Source organism: Chiloscyllium punctatum, chromosome 9, assembly GCF_047496795.1.
Source record: "Chiloscyllium punctatum isolate Juve2018m chromosome 9, sChiPun1.3, whole genome shotgun sequence".
Lineage (NCBI taxonomy): Eukaryota > Metazoa > Chordata > Chondrichthyes > Orectolobiformes > Hemiscylliidae > Chiloscyllium > Chiloscyllium punctatum.
The window spans coordinates 121,516,596-121,539,702 of NC_092747.1; the positions used below are offsets into that span (position 1 = coordinate 121,516,596).

General features: G+C 39.6%; 1 protein-coding gene across 2 annotated transcripts in view; it reads left to right on the plus strand.

Annotated features, from left to right (window-relative positions):
* Positions 1–19,896, plus strand: part of sugt1 (SGT1 homolog, MIS12 kinetochore complex assembly cochaperone) — a 73,893-nt gene extending 53,997 nt beyond the window's left edge. For both annotated transcript variants that reach the window (XM_072578174.1, XM_072578175.1), the window contains exons 11-13: positions 4,313–4,397; positions 12,983–13,164; positions 19,212–19,896. In XM_072578174.1, coding sequence (XP_072434275.1) covers positions 4,313–4,397; positions 12,983–13,164; positions 19,212–19,313 — 369 coding nt within the window. In that variant the 3' untranslated portion in view covers positions 19,314–19,896. The remainder of the gene's footprint in view (positions 1–4,312; positions 4,398–12,982; positions 13,165–19,211) is intronic.
* The last annotated feature ends 3,211 nt before the right edge of the window (positions 19,897–23,107 follow it).

A 23,107-nucleotide genomic window follows, 5' to 3' on the forward strand; every position in this document is an offset into this window, starting at 1 on the left:
TGGCCCTGAATCTCAGTGGATCTGCACTCTGCCATTATTTAGTTTCCCCCAAAGTATAAAGGTAATAGCCTTATTGGCAATATGTACAATATAGTAAATAATTCACAAGGAGAGAATGTTTGGCTACTGGATGTTAAGAATGGAGAGGAATTGTGGGGCAGTTGTTGCACTTCCTGCACTTGCATAGGAAGTCACAGTGAAAATTGGGAAGATTTGAAGTGACAGAGGAGTGAATCAGAGTGCTAAAGCACAATGGCAACCATCAGAATGCTGAATGGTGCTGTGAAAATTGCAAAAGGTAATGTGGAGACTGAGTGAAAGGTAAGGATGTGGGAACATCCTCCTGTGATTTGAGGGAAATGGGTAAGAAAGAAGTGCAGAAAGTAGAATGTCTAATTTGGGAGTCAGCATGGGCAGATGCAATGGACACGACTGAGAATTTAGGATATGGGTTCTCTTTCTGCTGCCAGAGTCACATGTGCGACCACCTGTTTTACTGACTTTGCCAAGGATATATTTGTGATTTTTGTTGTTGGAACAGTTGCTATTTAGTAGCTATTAATTTAAGTTTTCCAATAGAGTTAAAGTTATACTATGTTTTCTTTCTTTCTTTATATTTTAACCCCCATTTAAAATGGTGTGCTTTGCCTAAAGCAGAGTACTGTGACCAATCGAGTAACACTAGAACATAGCACCTTACGCTTATCTATGATGTTACGGGTAAAATATTAGCATGGATAGAAGATTGGTTGACTAACAGGAAAGATTGGGGATAAAGGAGTGTTCTGCTTGGCAATCACTAATTAGTGGTGTGTCTCAGGGATTAGTGTTGGGACCACAATTATTCACAATTTATATAGATGGCTTGGAATTGTGGACCATGTGTGGTTGGTTAGTTAGCAGATGAGAGTGGCAGAGCAAAGTGTGCAGAGGACTGTGAAACTTTGCAGAGAAACATAGATACTTTGGGCAAAGGTCTGGCAGTTGGAATACAATATTAATTTTGGTCAGAGTAACAGTGAAAAAGATTATTACTTGAATGATTTAAAAATTGCAGCATGCTGCAATGCAGAGGGGCCTGGGTGTCCTTGTGCATGAATCACAGAAGGTTGGTCTGCCGGTGCAAGTAATTAGGAAGGCAAATGGCGTTTTGTCCTTCATCATTACTAAAAGCAGGGAGGTTATGTTGCAGCTATATAGGGTGCCGGTGAGGCCACACTTGGAGTAATGCATGCAGTTTTGGTCTCCTTACTTAGAGGGTGTACTGGCATCAGAGTGGATGCAGAGGAAGTTCACTAGGTTGATTCTGGAGTTGAAGGAGTTAGCTTACGAGGGCTGACAAAGTAGATTGGAATTATATTCATTGGGCTTTAGAATGGGGGGATTTAATAGAAATACATAAAGGGAATAGATAAGATAGACGGAGAGGATGTTTCCACTGGCAGGTGAAACTAGGACAAGAGGACATCGCTTCAAAATTAGGGAGAGCAGATTTAAAACTGGAATTGAGAAGGAACGTCTTCACCCAGAGCATTGGTTGACGCAACTTCAGTAAACTATTTTAAAGCTAAGATTTTTTGAACAGTAAAGGGATTAAAGATTATGGTGAAAGGGCAGTTAAGTGGAGCGGAGTCCATGAACAGATCAGCTATGATCTTGAATGGTAGAGCAGGCTCGAAGGATGGGCTACTTCTCCTATTCTTATGTTCTGTTTTGTTCTATACTGTGGTTTCAGACAGACAGAAAATTTGAGTTCTGGATGCATCTTATCTAAATTAAATATTTCTCAGATAATCATCTAAAGATCTCCAATCATAACTTCAAAAGGTGCAGATGTTGAGAACAGTTGCTTAGCAACACAGCTTTATGGAATTGGGAAGTTAAATCTTGCTAGCTGAAAAGGCAAAAATTATTCCCTCAAAGCTAGGTACAGGGTAACTTAAATTATCCGAACGTAATGGACGGGCACTATTTCATTTTGGATAATCATTTATTCGGTTAATCAATTTAAATGCCTTTCCTCTGGGGCTCGGGGTTTTTAAAGTCTGCTCCCTGTTGAGGAGATGGCAGCAGCACAGCACGTGAGAACATGTGTCCAACACCACACCACCACCCATATCCCCAACCCCGGCCAATACTGCGCCCCCACCCCGCCCCTGGCCAACATCCTGCCCCCAGCCCCATCGAGCACCGCCCTGCCACCCCCCCAACCTTGTGTACACACCCCTCCCCCCTCCAGGGCAACTGGACTGACACCAACAGCAAGACTGCTGCAGCTACATTTGTGCAGTAAATCTCCAAATAATGTGCACACGCGGGCGCACAGCCGCAGGCACACAACTTTTTACTGCAACTTTTTGCCCTGTACAGGACACGTTGTAGCGATTATCTGGGGAAGGAGGGTTTAGGGTATTGCCCCTGTGTCGAACTCCAGGGAAAATGTGGAGAGAGAGAGAGAAGGCAGGCAGACAGTCATTTTTGAGATGGTGCCTGTTTAATCACTCTTTTAAAAAAAAAGGCACGATCACTGTTAGAAACACTTCTTTGTAATGTTTCCATTGGGACCTCAAACCTTCTGATAATCCAATTTTCAGATAATTGATATTGGGATAATTGAGGTTCCTCTATACTGTTCATGCTGGAGATCTGAATTAAAAACAAATGCTGAGTCATTGAAGATGAAATGTTAACGCTTTCTCTCTGCAGATGCTACCAAACCAACTGAGTTTCTCCAGCACTTTCTGCTTTCCAACCAGATTTATTGGTCATTTCTGCTTTACTGTTAAGTTTAATCACTTGAGCCCTCTCCATGTCAAAAATGCTGCTGTAAACAAAGTTATGCTGAGAAGAGCAATACTTTTCATAAGATAATTTTAACATTCAATTTGATTGCTAACAGACTCGCTGGGCAAAATTATTACCCAGCAGGAGTACTAGATGAAGTTTGTGGCAGGGATAGCCAAAAAAAGCTAACTCCACAAAGGTCCAAGATATTGCTAGCTAAGAGTTATGTAAATTTTGTTACTGATTTTAAATATGGAATTATGGAAACTGCAAATTGTTAATGGGCAGCTTCTTGTCAGATGAAAAATGGAACAAATTTTGCTAATTCATGCTCCTTATTTGGAACATTTTCTGTCAGTGATATCAAAAGTTTGAAAACAAATCAAATTGCTTAAGAAGAAACTCAAAGATCTGTCAGCATTTATGGAAGAAAAGTAGTTCTGAAAGCCTGAAACATTAACCCTGTTTTCTCTCCATAGATGCTGCCAAAACTGTAGAGTATTTCCAACTGCTCTTGTCAGCTTCTGATTTCCACAGTTCTTTGTTTCTTTTTCATGTCAGAAAATCATATATGTTGAACACTGCTTTTTCTAAAGTAAATGTGAACACATTTTCTCAGAAAATTGAGATACCAAAATTTCAACTGGCAACTTGTATTTCACTGAAACAATTTCCTTAGTTGGACATGTTGATTAATCCAGGCATTTGTTTTTTAGGAATAAAATCTGAACCAGACAGTGTAGTGATTTATGACTGATTTAATTCTTGCTATTATTAAACCCAGCAGAGAGAAGTTGTAGCCTTTTCTTAAGGAAAGATTTTCTTGTAAACGAAATGGTAGATCATACTATAGATTCTGATCTTTAATTGTCAGTGTGTGGGCTGTGACACCAGTGTCCAGTCTGACCGGAGAAGACTGGGACCGTCCAATCCATTGTCAAATTGTTCCGGTTTGTCTGCTATTTGAATGTCAAGAAATGATTACTTTTATCCATGTTCTTTTTGGTTGATCATTTTGTAGTTACTGATTTTCTTCCAGAAGTGACCGTTTTTAAAACCTTGTATTAATAAGTTAAGGTTGCTTCTTCTTTGGTCTCAGACTACTGTTTCCAGCAAAAGAACTGAATGTATAAAAATATCAGATGAGCGATGTGCACGTTAAGTAGATTGGCCATGCTAAACTGCCTCAATGTTGAGAGTTGTGTAGGTTATGTGGATTAGCTATGGTAAATATGGGGGTAGGTTGGGAGTGTGTCTGAGTTGGGTGCTACTTGGAGGGTTGTTGTGATTTGATGGGATGAATGGCCTCTCTGCACTCCAGGGATTCAGGGATCATTGTAGCACTGCACTTCAAAGACAATTTCTTGCAGGGACATGGCAGTGACTGATTTTTTCCCAGTGCAGATAACACGTTGCTCAGTTCTGAATTGAGCTTCAGTTATGAATTCAGTGTCAATCCAAACTTCAAATCATTGAGCCGAAGTATTACTTGTATTAAGAAAACAAAATCAATTGTTTGTTTTTGTAGATTGAAATAAAGCTGAAGAAAACTGAAGCCATTCGTTGGGAAAAGCTGGAAGGCTCTCTACCAGATGTCAAGCACTTTGTGCCAGGTGAGAATTGACTGAAGTAGTTTTATGGTGTTCTTTTTAAACATAAATATGATCAGTTGTTCCACTGAGGAAGCACGTCAGGTTAATATATTTAAAGTGTCCTTCTAAGAATAAGAAAATATCGGTCATGTTCTTCCAATAACCTATTTCATTTCTACCTAATTTGCAAACTATTTAACAGTTACTTTGATTCCATGGAATAATAAAAAAAACTACTGGGAAATCGCAACTTGACCTTTTGTCTGCAGTCAATCTTTTCAATTTACACTCAGTTAGAATAGAAATCATTTCAGATCATAGTGAGTGCTGCTTTCTATTCTTAAATTGAGAGATTTACTAGTCAGAAGACCAATGGTTTGTTTTTTGTTTGCCCTGTATAATTAAGTCATTGTTGAAGAAAATTGCCTGAGGGTACTGTCTCTTGTTTTACGCACACATACCATATGTAGCAAAATGCTCTCCATTTTTGCAATTCTGTTTATACTGTGCACTCCAGTTTTTCTTTATTGTTATGGTCCCAGTAGAAATGTTCTCATTTATAGAAAGATTGAGGCAACCACTAATGACCTGAAATAAATTATTCCAATATTTTACAGTTTTGAGCTAAAACAGAATTTTGGTATATAAAAAGTTAAATAAAGTAAACACAACTACTTAACACACTACCATTTTTATAAAAACAAATATACCTTCCCCCAGTTGTTCCCTTATGTTTTTAATCAAAAATTTGAAAGTTCGTTCATCTTCTTGAGACCAAACCATAGTGATGCTATCGGCCTCCAGAGTTCACTTCAACTTCTCAGTTTTCCAGCTACTCGCAGAGGTTTGAAATTTCATGTGTTTCTTTCCATTAGCCCTTGATAATCCTCAAGACGTAAATAAGTTCTTCTCAAACCTGAAGACTACTTCAATCAATGTAGTTTAGACGATTCAGTGAAGTCTGACACATTTTATCATAACAATCTTTGAGTACTGTAGATTTGATCTAATAGTGAGTTTTGAGAAGATTTGTAGCTTAGGTTGAATTTCTAGATGTAAGTTTGCTCGCTCAGCTGGGAGGTTCATTTTCAGACATTGCGTCACCATACTAGATAACATTAGTGAGTCTCCAGTGAAGCACTGGTGTTAGTGGCCCGCTTTCTATTTGTGTTTATAAATGCATAAATAGAAAGTGGACCACTAACACCACTGCTTCACTGGAGGCTCACTGATGATGTCGATCTAATAATTATAAGATAAACAAATCTTCCAGATTCTTTCCTCCTCACTGAATTCAAACTGAGCTTGAACTCCTCCAATTAGTCACGCCTGTTTAAGTGCAGGTGTGACTAATACTTATTTCCTTTGGTTTCTCAAATGCGTGAGCCATGACAACATCAGGCGGTTCTCAAAAGCAGAAGATAATTATTTTGTCTTCAAGACAACTTTGATTCTGTAACCCTTGTGAAGAATTTATATCCCTAATAGAATGTTACTCTTACTCCAGGCACACAGCAAGGAACACTCTTTTTACTCTCTTGTTGATCAGCTATCTTTCTTTATTACCTAAGAACTACTCATACAATTTACATATTTTATTGAAATTGAGACCACCTGGCTTTTAACAAGCTGGGAGTGGTCATCCAGTATTAAATTTTTACACATTTACCTCCAACATTGCAAGATAAGCACAGGTTTATTTCCATGGAATCCATAGAATCTCTACAGTGTGGGATCAAGCCCTTTGGCCCAACAAGTCCACACTGGCCCTCTAAAAGAATATTCCACCCAAACACATTACTCTACCTTTACCTCTGACTAATGCAGGTAACCTACACATTCCTGAATACTCTGGGGAATTTAGCATGGTTAGTTCTCCTAACCTGCACATCTTTGGATTGTGGGAGGAAACTGGAGCACCCATGTCAACACGGGGAGAATGTGCAGACTTCACACAATTGCCAGAGGCTGGAATCGAACCTGGGTACCTGACGCTGAGAGGTAGCAGTGCTAACCACTGAGCCACCATGTCACCCCATGGGTTTAAAAAAAGGGTTTTGTGATTTACCCATGAAAGAAGTGAAAGTATCACTGTATTCTAACAGATGAAAGGCTTAACAGGCAATCAATTTTTCAATGTATAATTTCAGTTACATCACACTGCAAATTTTTGCTATAAATTCTGTTACGATTGAGCCCTCCACAATCACCTGATGGAGTATCGCTCCGAAAGCTAGTGTGCTTCCAATTAAACCTGTTGGACTATAACCTGGTGTTGTGATTTTTAACTTAGTATAACATTAATATTGCCAAATCAGCAGCTAGGTCCTGAGCTCAAAATGTGCCAAATGTAAATAGATTATGATATGATCTTTACCTTCCCTCTAATTCTTCTGTTGGTCAATTTAAATCGGTCTAGTCACTGATCTCTCTGCTACTGAAAATAAGTTCCCCTATCCTTTCTGTCCAGGCTCCTTTTCAACCATCTACACTTCAATCAAATCTTCCCTCCGCTGCCTCTGTTCCAAAGAAATGAGCTCAGCATATTCAGTCTTTCCTTTTGTAGTTTTAATTTGTAGTCTGAGGGTGTTGTTAAGTAATCTTCTCTGTATATTCCCTAATCCATTTGCATCCTTTCAGTAAAACGTTGACCAGAACTGCACACTAATACTCAAAGTTTGTGCGAAGGTTTGTAGCTCGGGTGCTCGTTGTTATGGTTGTGTTCACCGAGCTGGGAATTTGTGTTGCAGACGTTTTGTCCCCTGTCTAGGTGACGTCCTTAGTGCTTGGGAGCCTCCTGTGAAGCGCTTCTGTGATCTTTTCTCCGGCATTTATAGTGGTTTGAATCTGCCGCTTCCGGTTGTCAGTTCCAGCTGTCCGCTGCAGTGGCCGGTATATTGGGTCCAGGTCGATGTGCTTGTTGATTGAATCTGTGGATGAGTGCCATGCCTCTAGGAATTCCCTGGCTGTTTTGCTGTTTGGCTTGTCCTATAATAGTAGTTCTGATTCATTTAACTCCAGTATTTCCCCTCTACCTTTGCATTATGCGCCTTGGCTAATAAAAGAAAATAGGATGATTAATGCAATCTATGAACTGTTTTACTACCTTCAATGATCTGTGAGCACGCAACCTTTTCTAAGTGTCTGTGTATCTTCTCATTTGTTGGATATACCTTTACTCATTTCACCTTCCCAAATGCACCACCTCTCTAGGTTGAATTCTATTTGACATTTGTCTGTAATGCTGACAAGTCTGTTAATATCTCCCTGTATCTGACAGCTTCTAGCCTCACTATCAAGCATGTAAGAAATATTTCTCACCTTGAAGCTTCTTGAGTATGCTCTTTAATATTAATGATTTGGACTTAAATATCTAGCAGTGAATTTAGGGGACCAGGTACTGTCCACTACAGACCTTCACAAGAAACACCTTTCCAATTGTAAAAAAAAAAGTTATCAGCATTACCTTTTGTTCCCTGATACTGACAATTTTTTTATCCAAAATGTGACATTTTTCAGGATTGTTCAGTCCTTTTTTAATTCCATATGACCTTATCGAAAGCTTTGCAAAAACCCAAGTATATCACATCAACTGCAGTATCCTCCTCAATTCATCTTGTTACAAGCTCAAAAGGTCAAAACCATGGTTAGTCAAACATTACTGCATTCAAGCTGACTGTCCTTGAGTACAGAAGCAGCAGATTACCCTGTCTTTAAGAATTGATTCCAATGCCATTATCAAGGTTAAATTAAAAAACCTCTCAACCCCAGGTTATAGTCCAAAGATTTATTTGGAAGCACTAGCTTTCGGAATGCTATTCCTTCATCAGGTGGTTGTGGCGAATAAGATCATGATCACAGAATTTCTAGACAAAGGAGTCCAGTGTCCTGGAGGTGTGACACATGAAACAATTTTAGATTAAATCTATCTATCTTTTAAAATTGATTATACTGGTTTCTGGGTTCTTTGACATGTAAATCCCAGAACTACTTTTAAATTACATTCTCAAAATAGCTTTTCTAACAACAGGTGTGAAGTTTGCCTGTGCATATGAGTGAGCGAGGGCTTGTGTATGAGAGAATGTTTGTCTGCGAGGATGTGTATGTAGAAGTGTCTCGTGCAGTGAGGACACCTGTAGTGTGACAAGAACCCAAGGTCCTGGTTGAGCCCATTCCCATTGGTACCGAACTTTGCTATTCGCTTCTGCTCAGCCACTCTGTTGCTTGTCCCAAAGTCTGCCTTGGAGGATGGTCACCCAAAGGTCCAAGGTCGAATGTCCCAGACCACTGAAGTGTACCCCGACTGGGAGGAAACGGTCCTGCCTGGTGACTGTTGTGTGGTGTCCATTCATCCTTTGGCAAGACCAAGCAGACATTACGACAATGTACCATGCATTAGGGCATCTTTGCCTGCAGCGTTTGAGAGACCTCATTGGCCAAGTCATATGAGTACTCACCGTCTACGTAGTGGGAGGTGCCCACACATGAAATGGTGTTATCCGTGTTGTCGATACTTTGACATGCCTTGCAGCGGCTGTCACAACAGGGTTGTACTGTGTTGTTGTCCTGAAGGCTGGGCAGTTCTCTGTGCATAATGATCTGTTTAAGGTTTGGTGGTACCAAAACCTTTGGGTGACCACCCTCCAAGACAGACTTTGGGATGAGCAACAATGCAGTGTGGTTGAGCAGAAGCTGATAACAAAGTTTGGTACCCATGGGAATGGCCTCCATTGGGACCTTGGGTTCATGTCACACTACAGGTGACCCTTCTGCATGATTCTCTCACTCTGTCATGCACAGTCCTGCATGCATGCATACACACACCCATGCAGGTTGTTTCTCTTATATGCACGCATAGACACACCCACACATGAACCCTCTCACAGACGTATACCTCATCTCACTCTCTCGCACTGTGTTGCTCCTATAAGTTTATGGGGTGAATTTGTTTTTGCAGAATTGCATTTTATTTTGCTCAAACTGCATGAATCCATGTAAAACTCTGTGGACTTAAGCAGAGGACTTGTCGGTTTGGCTAAACATTGGGACACAGTCTGCACACCTATTGTTAGAAAAGTAGACCTATCTTGAGGATGTAATTTAAAAGTTGTTCTGGGATTTATGTATCAAAGAACAGAAACCAGACTAGCAAGACTTAAATCTTTTTGATGTATGATATCTCTGTGACACTGGACTCAGTTGGCGATAAATTGCGATAATGATCTTCACAATCACCTGGTGAAGGAGTGGTGCTCTGAAAGCAAGTGCTTGCAAGTAAACCTGTTGGACTATAATCTGGTGTTGTGATTTTTAACTTTGTCCATCCCAGTCCAACATCGGCACCTCCAACTCATGTTCATCAAGGTTAGATTGACTGATCCGTAGTTATTCAGGTTATCCCTCACTACCTTTTTAAAACAAAGTTCAATGTTAGCCATCCTGCAGTCCTCCAGCACTATATCTAATCCAAAATTAGAAGGTATAGGGTTAAGGTGAGGGAAAGGATTTAAGAGACCTGAGGGGGGCGTTTTCAGAGTGATGTTTGGAAAAAAACTGCCAGAGGAGGTGGTGGAGGCAGGTACAATTGTGACATTTAAAAGGCATCTGGATGGGTTTGTGAGTAGGAAGGGTTTAGAGGGATATGGATCACATACTGGTAAATGGGGCTAGATCAATTTGGGATATCTGGTCAACGCAGACGAGTTGGACCAAAGGATCTGTTTTCCATACTGTACTACTGTGAATCAATTTGTTGACCTCTTTGTTTTCCTAATTTTTGTTTGTATCACACTGCCCTTGTTATAATTCTCTTCGCTTTCTGTAGTTTTGCATTTGTGATGTCGGATAAAAGCTCTTTTTTTCTGTTGCCACATCTCTCCTTAATGTCAAGAAGCTTGCAGGCTGCTCCTAATATATACCAACCTTTTTTGTTTTTAGGTACATATTTACTCAACTCCCCGAAGCTTCTCCTATGAATGCTTCCTACTGCTCCAACATGAGATTTATCTTCAAGTAGCTTTTCCCAATGCACCTTTTCTTAAATCCACTTAACAAAACTAACCTTTGCTCAGTTTAAAAGTCTTAACTCTGCTCACTCTTGGTCTTTTCCATAATTCAATTAACACTAATTGAATTGTAATCAATAGCATCAAAATGCCAGTGCCCCACCATCTACCTGTCCAGCGTTATTTCCTAAACACAAGACCAGAACCATATCCCTTTGTTGGACTTGCTATGTAAAAGCCAAATTAAGTTCTTGGTGCATCTCAAGAATTCTGTTCCCTCTGACTACTTAGATCTAAAATGTCCTGTTTATTATTGGGATAATTAAAATCCCCTACAACCCTAAGGCTATTACAATTGTCAACAGTTGGCAGATGTAATTTTAGATGGAAGTTATATAGTGTCACAACAATACTATCTGTCAGAATCTTCTCGCTGATGCTCAGTTTTGGTTTTGCCAGTGCCATTCGGCTTCTGACTTAATTACAGCCGTGGTGCAAACATGGACCAAAAAGCTCAACCCAAGAGGTGAGGTGAGAGTATGTTTGATATCACAGCAGCATTTGATTGAATTTAGCATTAAGGAGCCCAAGCGAAACTGGAATTGGTGAGAATTGGGAAACTCCACTGGCTTAAAGTCATACCTAGCATGTAATATCATTAAGCTTTTTGTAGGCCAATCATCTTGGGCCCAGAGCATCACTGCATATGTACCTCATGGGCCTCCAGGCTCAACCATCTTATCTTGCTTTGCCATTTCCTTTCCCTTTGTTATTTGGTCAAAAGTAGAATGTTAGTTCATGATTTTGTCGCATACAGTGCCATTTGCAACTCTTCAGATAATGAGCATATCAAATCCATATGCAGTAGGATTAAAATCAACTAGGTTAAAACAATGACTGCAGATGCTGGAAACCAGATTCTGGACTAATAGTGCTGGAAAAGCGCAGCATCCGAGGAGCAGGAGAATGGACGTTTCGGGCAAAAGCCCTTCATCAGGAATACCTGAACTGCTGTGCTTTTCCAACACCACTCTAATCCAGAAGCTGAACTTGATCAACCACACAAATACTGTGAATACAAGAACACGTCAGGAACAAGGAATTCTGTACAAATTAACTGAACACAACTGCCCAAAAATTGTCCATATCATGAGCGCGATGTGGCAGGAGTGTGTTGAAATGCTGTCAACTTGCTTGGATGAATGTAACTCCAACAGCACTCCAGAAGCTCAGTGCCATCCAGGACAAAGCTTAATTAGCATCCTGTGCACCCCTTAAGTGGCAACATTGTGCCATCAGCAAGATGTACTATAGCATCTTGCCTTCTGTGAAAGTACCCTCTCAACCATGGACTCTACCACAGAGGAGGATGATTGCAGCCAGTTATGGGAACACCTCTTCCTGTAAATTCTTCTCCAAGACTAACTACTATCTTGTACTTTCTACATTGCATTGCAGATACTCACCAGAAAACCTTTTGAGAGTACCTACCACATACCTAACCACTTCCATCCAGAAGAAGGGCAGCAGATACGTTACAACATCACCACCTCCAAGTTTCCCTGCAAGCCACTCCGCTTTCAAACTTGCAAATATATTGATAGTGTTCTATTCTGACTGGATCGACATGCTGGAATCCCTTCTTACACAGAATTGTGGATCTATCTACAGGATGTGGACTGCATCAGTTCAAGAAGGCAGTTCACACCTTCTCAAAGACACTGTATCCAGCCAGTGTCTCCTATGTCCCACAAATGATTTTTTTTTCTCTAAATAACCACCAACAATGCAGGCTTGAGACTATATTGCTGTTCCTTCATTTTAGGTGGGATAAACTCCCAGGATTGCAGCAGTTAAAGTAGATGGCCACGCCATCATCTCAAATGCAGTTAAGGACAAACAACAAATACTAGACTTTACAATAATAATCTTACTTGGTGAAAGAGTTTTTTTTAAAAAACTGGTTACTTCCCCTGTGGCTCGATGTTGTGCTTTGTTTAATAATGCATAAGTATTGCAAATTTTTCACTATCAATCATCTGATCTTTAGTATATGATTAACAGAAGCTCTAGTTGTTCTTTTCAACCAAACATGACAATTCCAAACTAACCTTTTGCCATCCTACGTTAACACAGGAAGCAGAAAAAGGGAATATAATGAAAGGATGGTCAAATTCCAAAATATAGATTTGAGAGAAATGTTTGAATTCTTGTGTACAATAACTGAAGAAAGTTAGCTTTGAAGTTTTGAGTTTAAACAGATTAGGAAATGACTGATTTTTGGATAGCATTTTTACATGAACTTGTTTAGGATTTTGGAGCAGTAATGAATTTATGTAGCTTCATTAAAATAATTTGGATTTTGTGTTCCTGTGCACTATTTGGAAACAAGTGATGAAATCGGCAGTACAGCTTGTTGAAGTTACTGGCAATTTTCAGTTAGTGTTGGTATATTTAACTGAAGCTGCTTCTGGAGATTTCTGTAATATTGATCCTTAATGTACTTTTTCTTTTGAATGCATTTATTGAAGGTGGTAGTGTTTTGATTATTCAGATGGCTGGATGTTCTTGCTAATGTCCCTTTATTTTGTATAATTTTAGTACAGCCGCAGCGGTATCCATCCTCATCTCACTGCACGAAGAATTGGGATAAACTAGTAATGGAAATTAAACAAGAGGAAAATGATGAAAAACCTGAGGGAGATGCTGCTCTAAACCAACTCTTTCAGAAAATCTATGCTGATGGGTCTGATGAAGTGAAGCGTGCTATGAACAAGTCATTTGTAAGTATTATTTTTCTTGGGTGTTTATTTCTAATGTATTTGTGTGACAGTATATGTCAGTAAATAAAGTAAACCTTGTCAAGCAAAATAAAAGATTTTCTACTTTGCTTTATCCTTCTTTAGAGTCATTGGACCCTGCAAAAATAATTGTGTATGTGTAAGTTTGGCTTGGTGATACTGCCTTATCACAAGTAATGATAGGTCTACATGCCAGACTCAAAGTATACATTCTTTCTCACCCCACAGATGCTGCATTTTAAAGCTCTTTGTAATTCTTGTGCTAAAATTTGTTTTATAATTATTTCCCAAAGGCAAATTGTCCTTTTTGCTTCTATTCCTTTTGTTTATTTTGTTACCCAGAATTAGGTCAAATTCTGGCTATTTACTTGGGATGCATAACAATTCTGAATATACTGTCTTGACACAAGAAACATTTTCCATACAGCATTTAACTTCTGAATTAAATTATCTGATATTTTAATGCTTGCCTGTTTTAGATGTTTTACTACATTCCTCGTCCAGTATCTGATTATATTGTTTGCTTATATTACTGGAAGTACATTATAAACCGATTTTATCCGATCAAAATACACCCCACACATGTTGAGATAATCGAGGTTGTCCTGTACTTTCAATTCATCAGCCCAATCCAATGGGTTTTCAAATTAGGTCACTTTTTTCTAATTTAGTGCATCTGCTCTCTTCAACTTGCTATTTCTCCCACTCTCTCCCTTCCTGAAGTATTCATACCTAGGAAGATGCATTTGCAAGTCTTAAACTGGCTGCAGCCATCTCTTGGTTGCCGTTATCATTGTGTTCAGTTAATGTGTCTGGTTTCTTTGTTTTATTTCATGCATCTAATACATTAATATCTATATTTTTCAGTTTGAATGTCCACATTTTTATCATACTCCATTCTAATGTGTTTTGCTATCATTTGCTGCTTAACCTCTTTTATTCTGCATAACTACCAAAGGTTACTTGCCCTTCAAGCTTGCCTACTTTGCACGTATGTTGATTTTGTCTCATTTTGTTTATAGCTTGCTGCTCCTTTTAGACCCTCAGCCTTTGAGTACTGTATCATGGATGATGTTTTGAACCACATTTTCATCCATCTGACAGTGCAGATACTGACAGGATATAGATTGGCTTTGAAGAAAGGCCAATCAACTTGAAATGTCGACTCTGATTTCTCTCCACAGATGCTGCCAGACTTCTAGCTTTTCCAGCAATTTCTATGTTTGCTTGATTAACAGCATCTGTAATTGTGTTTTTTAGGATACAGATCATGCTGTTTCCTGCATGATTGCTTCTGATAACCATGCATATTTGGTTGATTTGATCTTACTTGCCAAGTGCTTATGCACCTACAAGTTTATGATCATTCTTGACACCCATGATGCTACATACCCTTGCTTAATGTGTAGCTAAGGGTAAAAATATTCTTTTCAGGGGTACTTGCAATTTATCTTGAAGGCTCTATTGTTAGGTTCAGGGTTCCTCTTTTTGTTTTTTTTTCCCCCACAGACTCTATGACATTTAATTTGTTTCATCTCATGCACAAAGTTGTTACTATCCTTAGTGTATTAGGACGCTGACAATACACAAGGTCCCAGATATATCAAGTCTAACTTTTTGAAAGAGCTAATGAACTCACCATTATAAAGTAGCTTCACAGAGACCACTCTATTGCAACATAGAACATAGAACATAGAACAATACAGCACAGAACAGGCCCTTCGGCCCACGATGTTGTGCCGCACTTCTATCCTAGATTAAGCACCCATCCATGTACCTATCCAAATGCCACTTAAAGGTCGCCAATGAATCTGACTCTACCACTCCCTCGGGCAGCGCATTCCATGCCCCCACCACTCTCTGGGTAAAGAACCCACCCCTGACATCTCCCCTATACCTTCCACCCTTCACCTTAAATTTATGTCCCCTTGTAACACTCTGTTGTACCCGGGGAAAAAGTTTCTGACTGTCTACTCTATCTATTCCTCTGATCATCTTATAAACCTCTATCAAGTCACCCCTCATCCTTCGCCGTTCCAACGAGAAAAGGCCGAGAACTCTCAACCTATCCTCGTACGACCTACTCTCCATTCCAGGCAACATCCTGGTAAATCTTCTCTGCACCCTCTCCAAAGCTTCCACATCTTTCCTAAAGTGAGGCGACCAGAACTGCACACAGTACTCCAACTGTGGCCTAACCAAAGTCCTGTACAGCTGCAACATCACCTCACGACTCTTGAATTCAATCCCTCTGCTAATGAACGATAATACTCCATAGGCCTTCTTACAAACTCTATCCACCTGAGTGGCAACCTTCAAAGATCTATGTACATAGACCCCAAGATCCCTCTGTTCCTCCACCTGACCCAAATAATGTAAATTGCATTACAAATAATGACCCAATAAATGTAAATTGACTGAGAAAGGTTTTGAAAATTTTAAAGGGAGTGTCAATTCAGAGCCAGTTGAATTTTATATAAACTTTGAAAAATGACATAGGCCTAGGTTTTATTTAATCTATAACAGTGGAAGGCAGATACTGCTAATTCCCCACCTGCGCACTCCCACCCCCCCCCCCCCCACCCACTCTCAGAAACTCCTCTTCCCAACCATTTGCATGCCTTTTACCTTAGGCTTCAAATTCTCTCTCAATCCACTTCATGGCTGACTCCCAGCCCCAATGGAAACTTATGGCTAGGTCTGGACAACAGAGGATCAGAAATCAATGAAGAGATATGGGGGAGTCTAGCTGCCATTCCTAGAGAGCAATGGGATTGACAGAAGCATAAATGATGTTAGAATTACATGATTAAGCCCAGAGCTAAGCTTAAACCTCATGGGGCAATAAATAAGCTGTAAATCTGTAATGCTTGCTAAAGGTTCTCTGAACTTGAGCACTGTTCCTTTGTGCCTAAACCGTTCTAAAACTGAAAGTACACAATGTAACCGTTCCCCTCAGTCCAGTCATTCTGCCTCTGGTTCAGAATGGGTTCCCTGAGGGTGAGATTGTGTTTTGCTAGCTGGTCCCCATGGTCATGATTTGAACTACTGTCTGCATCCTGGGAAGTGGGTTGAGTGGCAGGTGACAAAATATGGATAATGGATGTTCATTGGCAGAATATGACTAATGGTGTGCCACAAGGATCTGTTTTAGACCCTTAATTATTCACATTATTTATTAAAAACTTGGATAATGGCATAAAGTCAAATATCCAAATTCACTGACACCTAGGTAGGAGGCATTGCAGACAGTATAAAATTACAACAGGATCTGGACCAGATGGGCCAATGAGCTGAGAAGTGGCAGATGGAATTTAATTCAGATAAATGTGAGGTGCTGCATTTTGGGAAAGCAAATCTTAGCAGGACTTATACACTTAATGGTAAGGTCCTAGGGAGTGTTGCTGAACAAAGAGACCTTGGAGTGCAGGTTCATAGCTCCTTGAAAGTGGAGTTGCAGGTAGACAGGATAGTGAAGGTGGTGTTTGGTATGCTTTCCTTTATTGGTCAGAGTATTGAGTACAGGAGTTGGGAAGTCAGTTGCGGCTGTACAGGACATTGGTTAGGCCACTGTTGGAATATTGTGCACAGTTCCGGTCTCCTTCCTATCGGAAAGATGTTGTGAAACTTGAAAGGATTCAGAAAAGATTTACAAGGATGTTGCCAGGGTTGGAGGATTTTAGCTACAGGGAGAGGCTGAACAAGCTGGGGCTGTTTTCCCTGGAGCGTCTGAGGCTGAGGGGTGACCTTTAGAGGTTTACAAAATGGAGGGGCATGGATAGGAAAAATAGACAAAGTCTTTTCCCTGGCGTTGGAGTCTAGAGCTAGAGGGCATAGGTTTAGGGTGAGAAGGGAAAGACATAAAACAGACCTAAGGGGCAACTTTTTCATGCACAGGGTGGCACGTGTATGGAATGAGCTGCCAGAGGATGTGATGGAGGCTGGTACAATTGCGACATTTAAGAGGCATTTGGATGGGTATATGAATCGGAAAGGTTTAGAGGGTTGGGATATCTGGTTGGCATGGGCTGGTTGGACCGAAGGGTCTGTTTCCATGCTGTACGTCTCTGACTCTGGCAGACTAAGTGAATGGGCAAAACTGGTAGATGGAATTTAATGTAAACAAGAGTGAGGTTATCCATTTTGGACCCAGAAAGGATAGATTGGGATATGAAGTTAAATTCCGTGCATTAGCTAAGTGGGGATTGAGGTGGCTAGTTCTTCAAAATATCACAAATAGGTGCTTGAAAAAAATCAGGAAAGCTAATGGAATGTTGTCCTTAATATCTAAAGGACTGGAGTGCAAGGATGCAAACAGTATGCTGACAAAACCCTAGTTAGTCACCACTTGGAGTACTCAGAGCAGATCAAGGTACCACATTTTAGGAAGGATCTTTTGGCTTTGTAACAAGAATAATACCTGGATGTTGGGTGTTAAGTCATGAGAAAATAATTCACCAGTTAAGCCAGTTTTCTCTGGAATTTAGAATGTTGAATGATGAGCTGATGGAAGCCTTCTCAATATTAACAGGAAAAAAATCTTACTAAATAAAGATAACTGTCCACTGTCTAATACCCACTAGAACTAGAGGATATTATCTGAGAATTGGGACCAGACTGTTAGAGAAATGCTAAGAAACACTTCTACCCACAAAGTGATAGATGTTTGGAACACTCTTCCACAAATGGTAGAGGATGCTGGACTATTTTTAAATTTGGCATGAAGTTTTTTAAATTTGGCATGAAGGGATTTGGACCAAAGGCAGCTTTATGGAGTTAAGGCCACAAATCAGCCGCATCTCGTTGAGTCGTGGAACGTGCTTGAGCTGAATGGACGACCTTGGCATAATGGCATAGAAAGTCCAAACCGAATGCTGCATGGTTTCTGCAGATTGGCTCGTTAGTAATATGCAGTTGAGCCTGTCAGAAAGCATTGCTGGAAACAGCCTGAGATTGGAAAAGCAACTGCTCAAAGATTGTTTCTCTGGTGTTAAGTAGGCTTTTTGGGAATTCTGAAGGCCAGTCACCTGTCGATCCCATGTGTTATGAGCACTGATATTTGCATTCAGAAACAATCAATTACTTTTTTCAATTATTTATTTTGCCACCATCACTGAATTTTTTTTTACTCTGTCTTCACACTCCACTAACAGAGAGCTCCTTAAAGTTATTTTGGTGTACTTTGGAGTAAATGTTTGTAGCAGTAATAGCCTCAGCATCTTAATTTCCTTTTCTTCCTGCCATCAACATGGCATTAATCAATTTATAATGTTTACCTTCCATTTTCCAAAATTGTTTCTTGACCATGTACAAGCAATTCCTGCATTGTGCATGGGTTTCGTTCTGGAATCCATTCATGAGTTGATTTGAACGCAAGTTGGAACACCTTGCATGTCACTGTCGAAGAGCCTTTCGTAAGACAGGGAGTGTTCATATGTCAAGTTTGTAAAATTGATCTCTGTCTGAGTTCACATTTGTAAGTCAGAAGTTGATAAATGGGAGATCCCAAGAAATGGAGGCATATCAACTAATGTTATTCAATTCAGCAAATTTGAGTTGTGACTGAAAGTAGCCAGAGTATTTGCTCGGTTTTTCTTTGATTTGGGAACTCTTACAATCCAGGAACCCTGCCATGCAGCAACATCTGGACAATACACATTGTAACTGTTTTGCATTTCTGTTAACTTTTACTATACAAAGTCGAGAATAAGAACTGCAGGTGCTAGAGATCAAAGTAGAGTATGGTGCTGCCAAAGCACAGCCAGTCAAGCAGCATCAGAGGAGCAGGAGAATCGACATTTCGAGCATAAGCATTCTTGATGAAGGGCTTATGCTCAATGTTGATTCCGCTGCTCCTTGGATGCTGCCTGATTGGCTGTGCTTTTCCAGCACCACACTCTTCAACTATACAAAATATACTCTGATTATACCATATACATCCAAATTATCAACAAAAATTTGGATCATGACAAGTGATTATTATTTTGGGCTAGCAATTAAGATTCATGCGTTTAATTTTTTTTTTGCAGACTGAATCTGGAGGCACGGTTCTGAGCACAAATTGGTCTGAGGTGGGCAAAAAAACAGTGGCTGTGAATCCTCCAGATGACATGGAATGGAAGAAACTTTGATATATCATTTTAGTACTGTTTTCATCACATTCAACTGTACAAGCAGCTTATGAACTTTTTTCTTCTGTTCCAACTGATTATGTACTAGACTATGCCTTAGTCTTGGATAACCTTTTGCATGGATTTGATGCATTCTTTTGTCTGGCATTAATATTCAGATTTTTTTCCCCAATTTAACATATCTTAATTTTCAAGTGTCAGCAGTTTCCACCCATGAAATAAATTGGGTATCCATACCTTTTATGGTGGTGTTTCATGTGTGAGTAGTTTGATATCAATCCTTGTTTGCCTTTCCATTGATTCAGCCCTCTTAATTATTTGCTGTTATGTTGATTTTTAAAAAGTATCATACAAACATGCAACATCTAATGTGCTTTTATTTCTAGTCATGAAGCACACTATATCATATATTGAAATGACATTAGCATGAAATATTTGGTACCATTTTTTTGAGGAATGCTTTCTGAACTAATGAAGGGCAATTAAACAGCATAAAATGTCGGAACAAGATTTTTTTTTTCTCCCTGCAAGTAAATATTTGTTTTCCTATTGAGTTTTGTTACATTAAACGTTTTTTGTTTTAGCTGCTCATGTTCCTTCGGTTTCATGTTTGAACTTCGAACAGTTGTAAGTGCAATCTTTATTTATTCAACATTGTTTTGGACTATTTTTCAAGTATGTACTTGTGACAAAGTTTGAGATCTTTACAGTAGGTTCAAGATATAGATATCTCTTAATCAATCTGTTCAGATCTTGTGATGTACCTCTGTACTCAGGTCTGTGGCCCAGTAGTAGGACATTATGACTATGCCTTAACAGCCCCTCAGGTCAGCTACACAACATCCTCTGCAAAATGTAGGTGGGAGCAAGTGGGATTTGAACCCAGTCCTTCTGGCTTAAGGACCCAGAACACTGCACCCAGCAACCCTTGGGTTTTATTCATGTAATAAAATAGTCATTTAATATTACTGTTTGCCATAGATTGTGATGTCAGTCAGAAGAAGAGCATGGGAATTTGAAGAAAAGGAATCTTCTGAAATAAGAAAATGTTAAGAAATACTGCATTCTGTCTGATTTTAAAATACTGCAAATTACTTAGCTATTTATTCAGGTCTAACTGTCTATTCAATGGCTTGTGAGGGAGAGGGTGTTTAGCAAAATTCCTTGGATGCTATGAAGTTAACTGCGAGCAAGGGTCAATTTAATAGTCATCAAGTATGCATTTTTATTAGGCAAGGAGATATAAGCTGCTTGCCTTTGAGATTTGTTAAAAAATAGGACTTGAAATGTGAAGGATCATCTTAACTCTGTTTGAGAAATCAAGGTTTGTGGGGGCACCAGACAACAGGGCTCTATCAACAAATTGTTGAACCCAAGTCCCTTTATATTGTTAGCACAAAGACAGTTGAACCAAATGAGTCTTTCTACCCCTGTAAAATTAAACTGAAGGTCCCTCATAATTACTCCAATTGTTCCTAACCAGACGTTGACCAGCCCCAGACTGAATAGTTCTCGTGCTGGTTTTGTATCTTAAACAAAAGAGTTAATGATGTATTAAATTTGCCTATACTTTAAACCTAAAGCATCTGTTTTTAGCCCTGATTCACATGAAAGACAGACAAGTACAGTTAAGGATCAATAAAAGAAAATAATGAAACACACTGAAATGGTTTCATGGTGTTGTTTCACAGCCACTACATATGGTTCCTTTCAGACTCTCAGAACGGGTTCCTTTCAGACTCTCAGAACGAATTCTCAGGTTACTGGCTTTAATAAGTCCTCTTTTGGTATCTGTTTAAACAATGCTCTTCCCAGGGTCACTGGGTCTGCAGGAAGACCCAGTTTGGAAGTAGCCTGCCAGCCTGACCCACTAACAAAAATTGCTTGTTTGGTCTGTTCTCCTTTTACTACAAGCTGTTTCAAAAACTACGAAGTCATCTTTAAGTCACAACCAAAATTGATAAAACAATAAAAATATTGAAAAATCAGCAAGAGTTCTAACAACATCCCATCTTGGCTATGATAACTCAATAGAATCTTGCTGTAAGACCATAAAAAGCCTATTCTTAGAACAAAAACGTAAGTCTCAAAACCCACATGAGATTTAAGTTTTACTGCACACCTGTTAGAGAGGCATGTCTACCTCAGCATGATTAAATCCTCACCCAAGTATTTGGAACATTTTAAAGTTGAAACTAGGTAAACTGAAAGCTGTGGCAAAATCCCAGGCCAGTTCCTGAATTTTTAAGCAAACCTTTTATGCCTTCTATAAAATTCTGTAGAGATTATTTAAAAGGAAATTTAAAGTTCAAACACCGCTACTAGGCAAGAAATGTTTTTTCCATCCTGGCAAGATGGTGCTTTCTCTCATGGAGTCAAATAACATGATTTCACAATACTTAGGTTGGTCTTCTATCAAAAATTGATTTCTCATAGATTCAATGAAAATGTTTCCAAGAGTTGGGTGTAGCAGGCATTCCAGGGCATATGTAGTGCCAGTAAAAGAACATAAATGTTCTAATTATTAAGGTCACTAAATACTGATTCATGTACTGGTGTTGGGTCTGTACATATATGTACACACATGCACCTAGACTGTGATGTATGAACTGCTGCAATTGAGTGATCTGTTTCCTTCAGTAGTACAGTGCTGAATAGGCAAGCATTCTCAATGAGTACAGGGCAATGCATTGCTTTCAACCCACAGGCTCTGTATGGTCTTTGCAAATGTGATTGTATTATTCACTGTGCAAGTGGGAAAATGTGTCCAAAAGCAGTCATAACAATTCACCTAGCTTTGGACTAATTCCTGTGTGTAGAACAGGTTATAAATAAGTTTTTGTGGAGGGGCATCATTTTCTGTGTCTTGAGCATAGGATGAAATCTTGTTTATTATCCAACATTTTGCTGCTGTTAAAAGTCCAGCAAGCATTTTTCATGTTTAATGTTTTTAGTTTTGTGTTTAAGATTGAACAGATAAACGAGTGCACTTTAATTGATGGAAGAAAGTGAAGGCTGGAGATCAGTTGAGAGTGGGGTGCTGGAACAGCACAGATCAGGTAGTATTCAAGGGGCAGGAGAATCGTCGCTTTGGGGACATAAACCCTTCATCAGAAATTACTTGATGCCCTTGTTGAGAAATTACCTCAGATTCTCCACTGTGGTCTGCTACAAGTTGACCTTCACTGATTTAAATTTGATTCCCTACAGTGTGGGAGCAGGCCATTTGGCCCAACAAGTCCACACCAACCCTTCAGAGAGTAATCCACCCACACCCATATCCCTACATTTACCCCTGACAAATGCACCTAACACTGGGTATTTTAGCATGACTGCAGGATGAAACTGGAGCACCCAGAGGAAACCCGCATAAGCCACAGGATGTCAAATTCCACAGTCATCAAAGGCTGGAATTGAACCCATGTCCTTGGTGTTGTGAGGCAGCAGTACTACCTTTTGGAGCTCCTACAGTTGCACATATGATAAGGTGGGCCTCATTGGCAACCTTCTAAGAAGGCCTCAAATATTACCTGTACAAATGGAGTATTGAAGCAGGGCTCAAGGCCTGTAATGTCATTGCCTTGGGGGTCAATTATGAGTTTGCAATCACTGCTGGTCTTGAAGAGTCCAAATTACCTTGGGAGAGTAAGGCATCTAAAAGTTTTAAGCAATGCTGTTGTATACTCCCACAAAAGGTGTTTACTATAAACAGGATGCTGCCTTGAAACCAAAAAGTGTTCTGACTATTGTGTTTACTAAATAATGTAACATTTGAATTTCAGCACTAGTCTAAT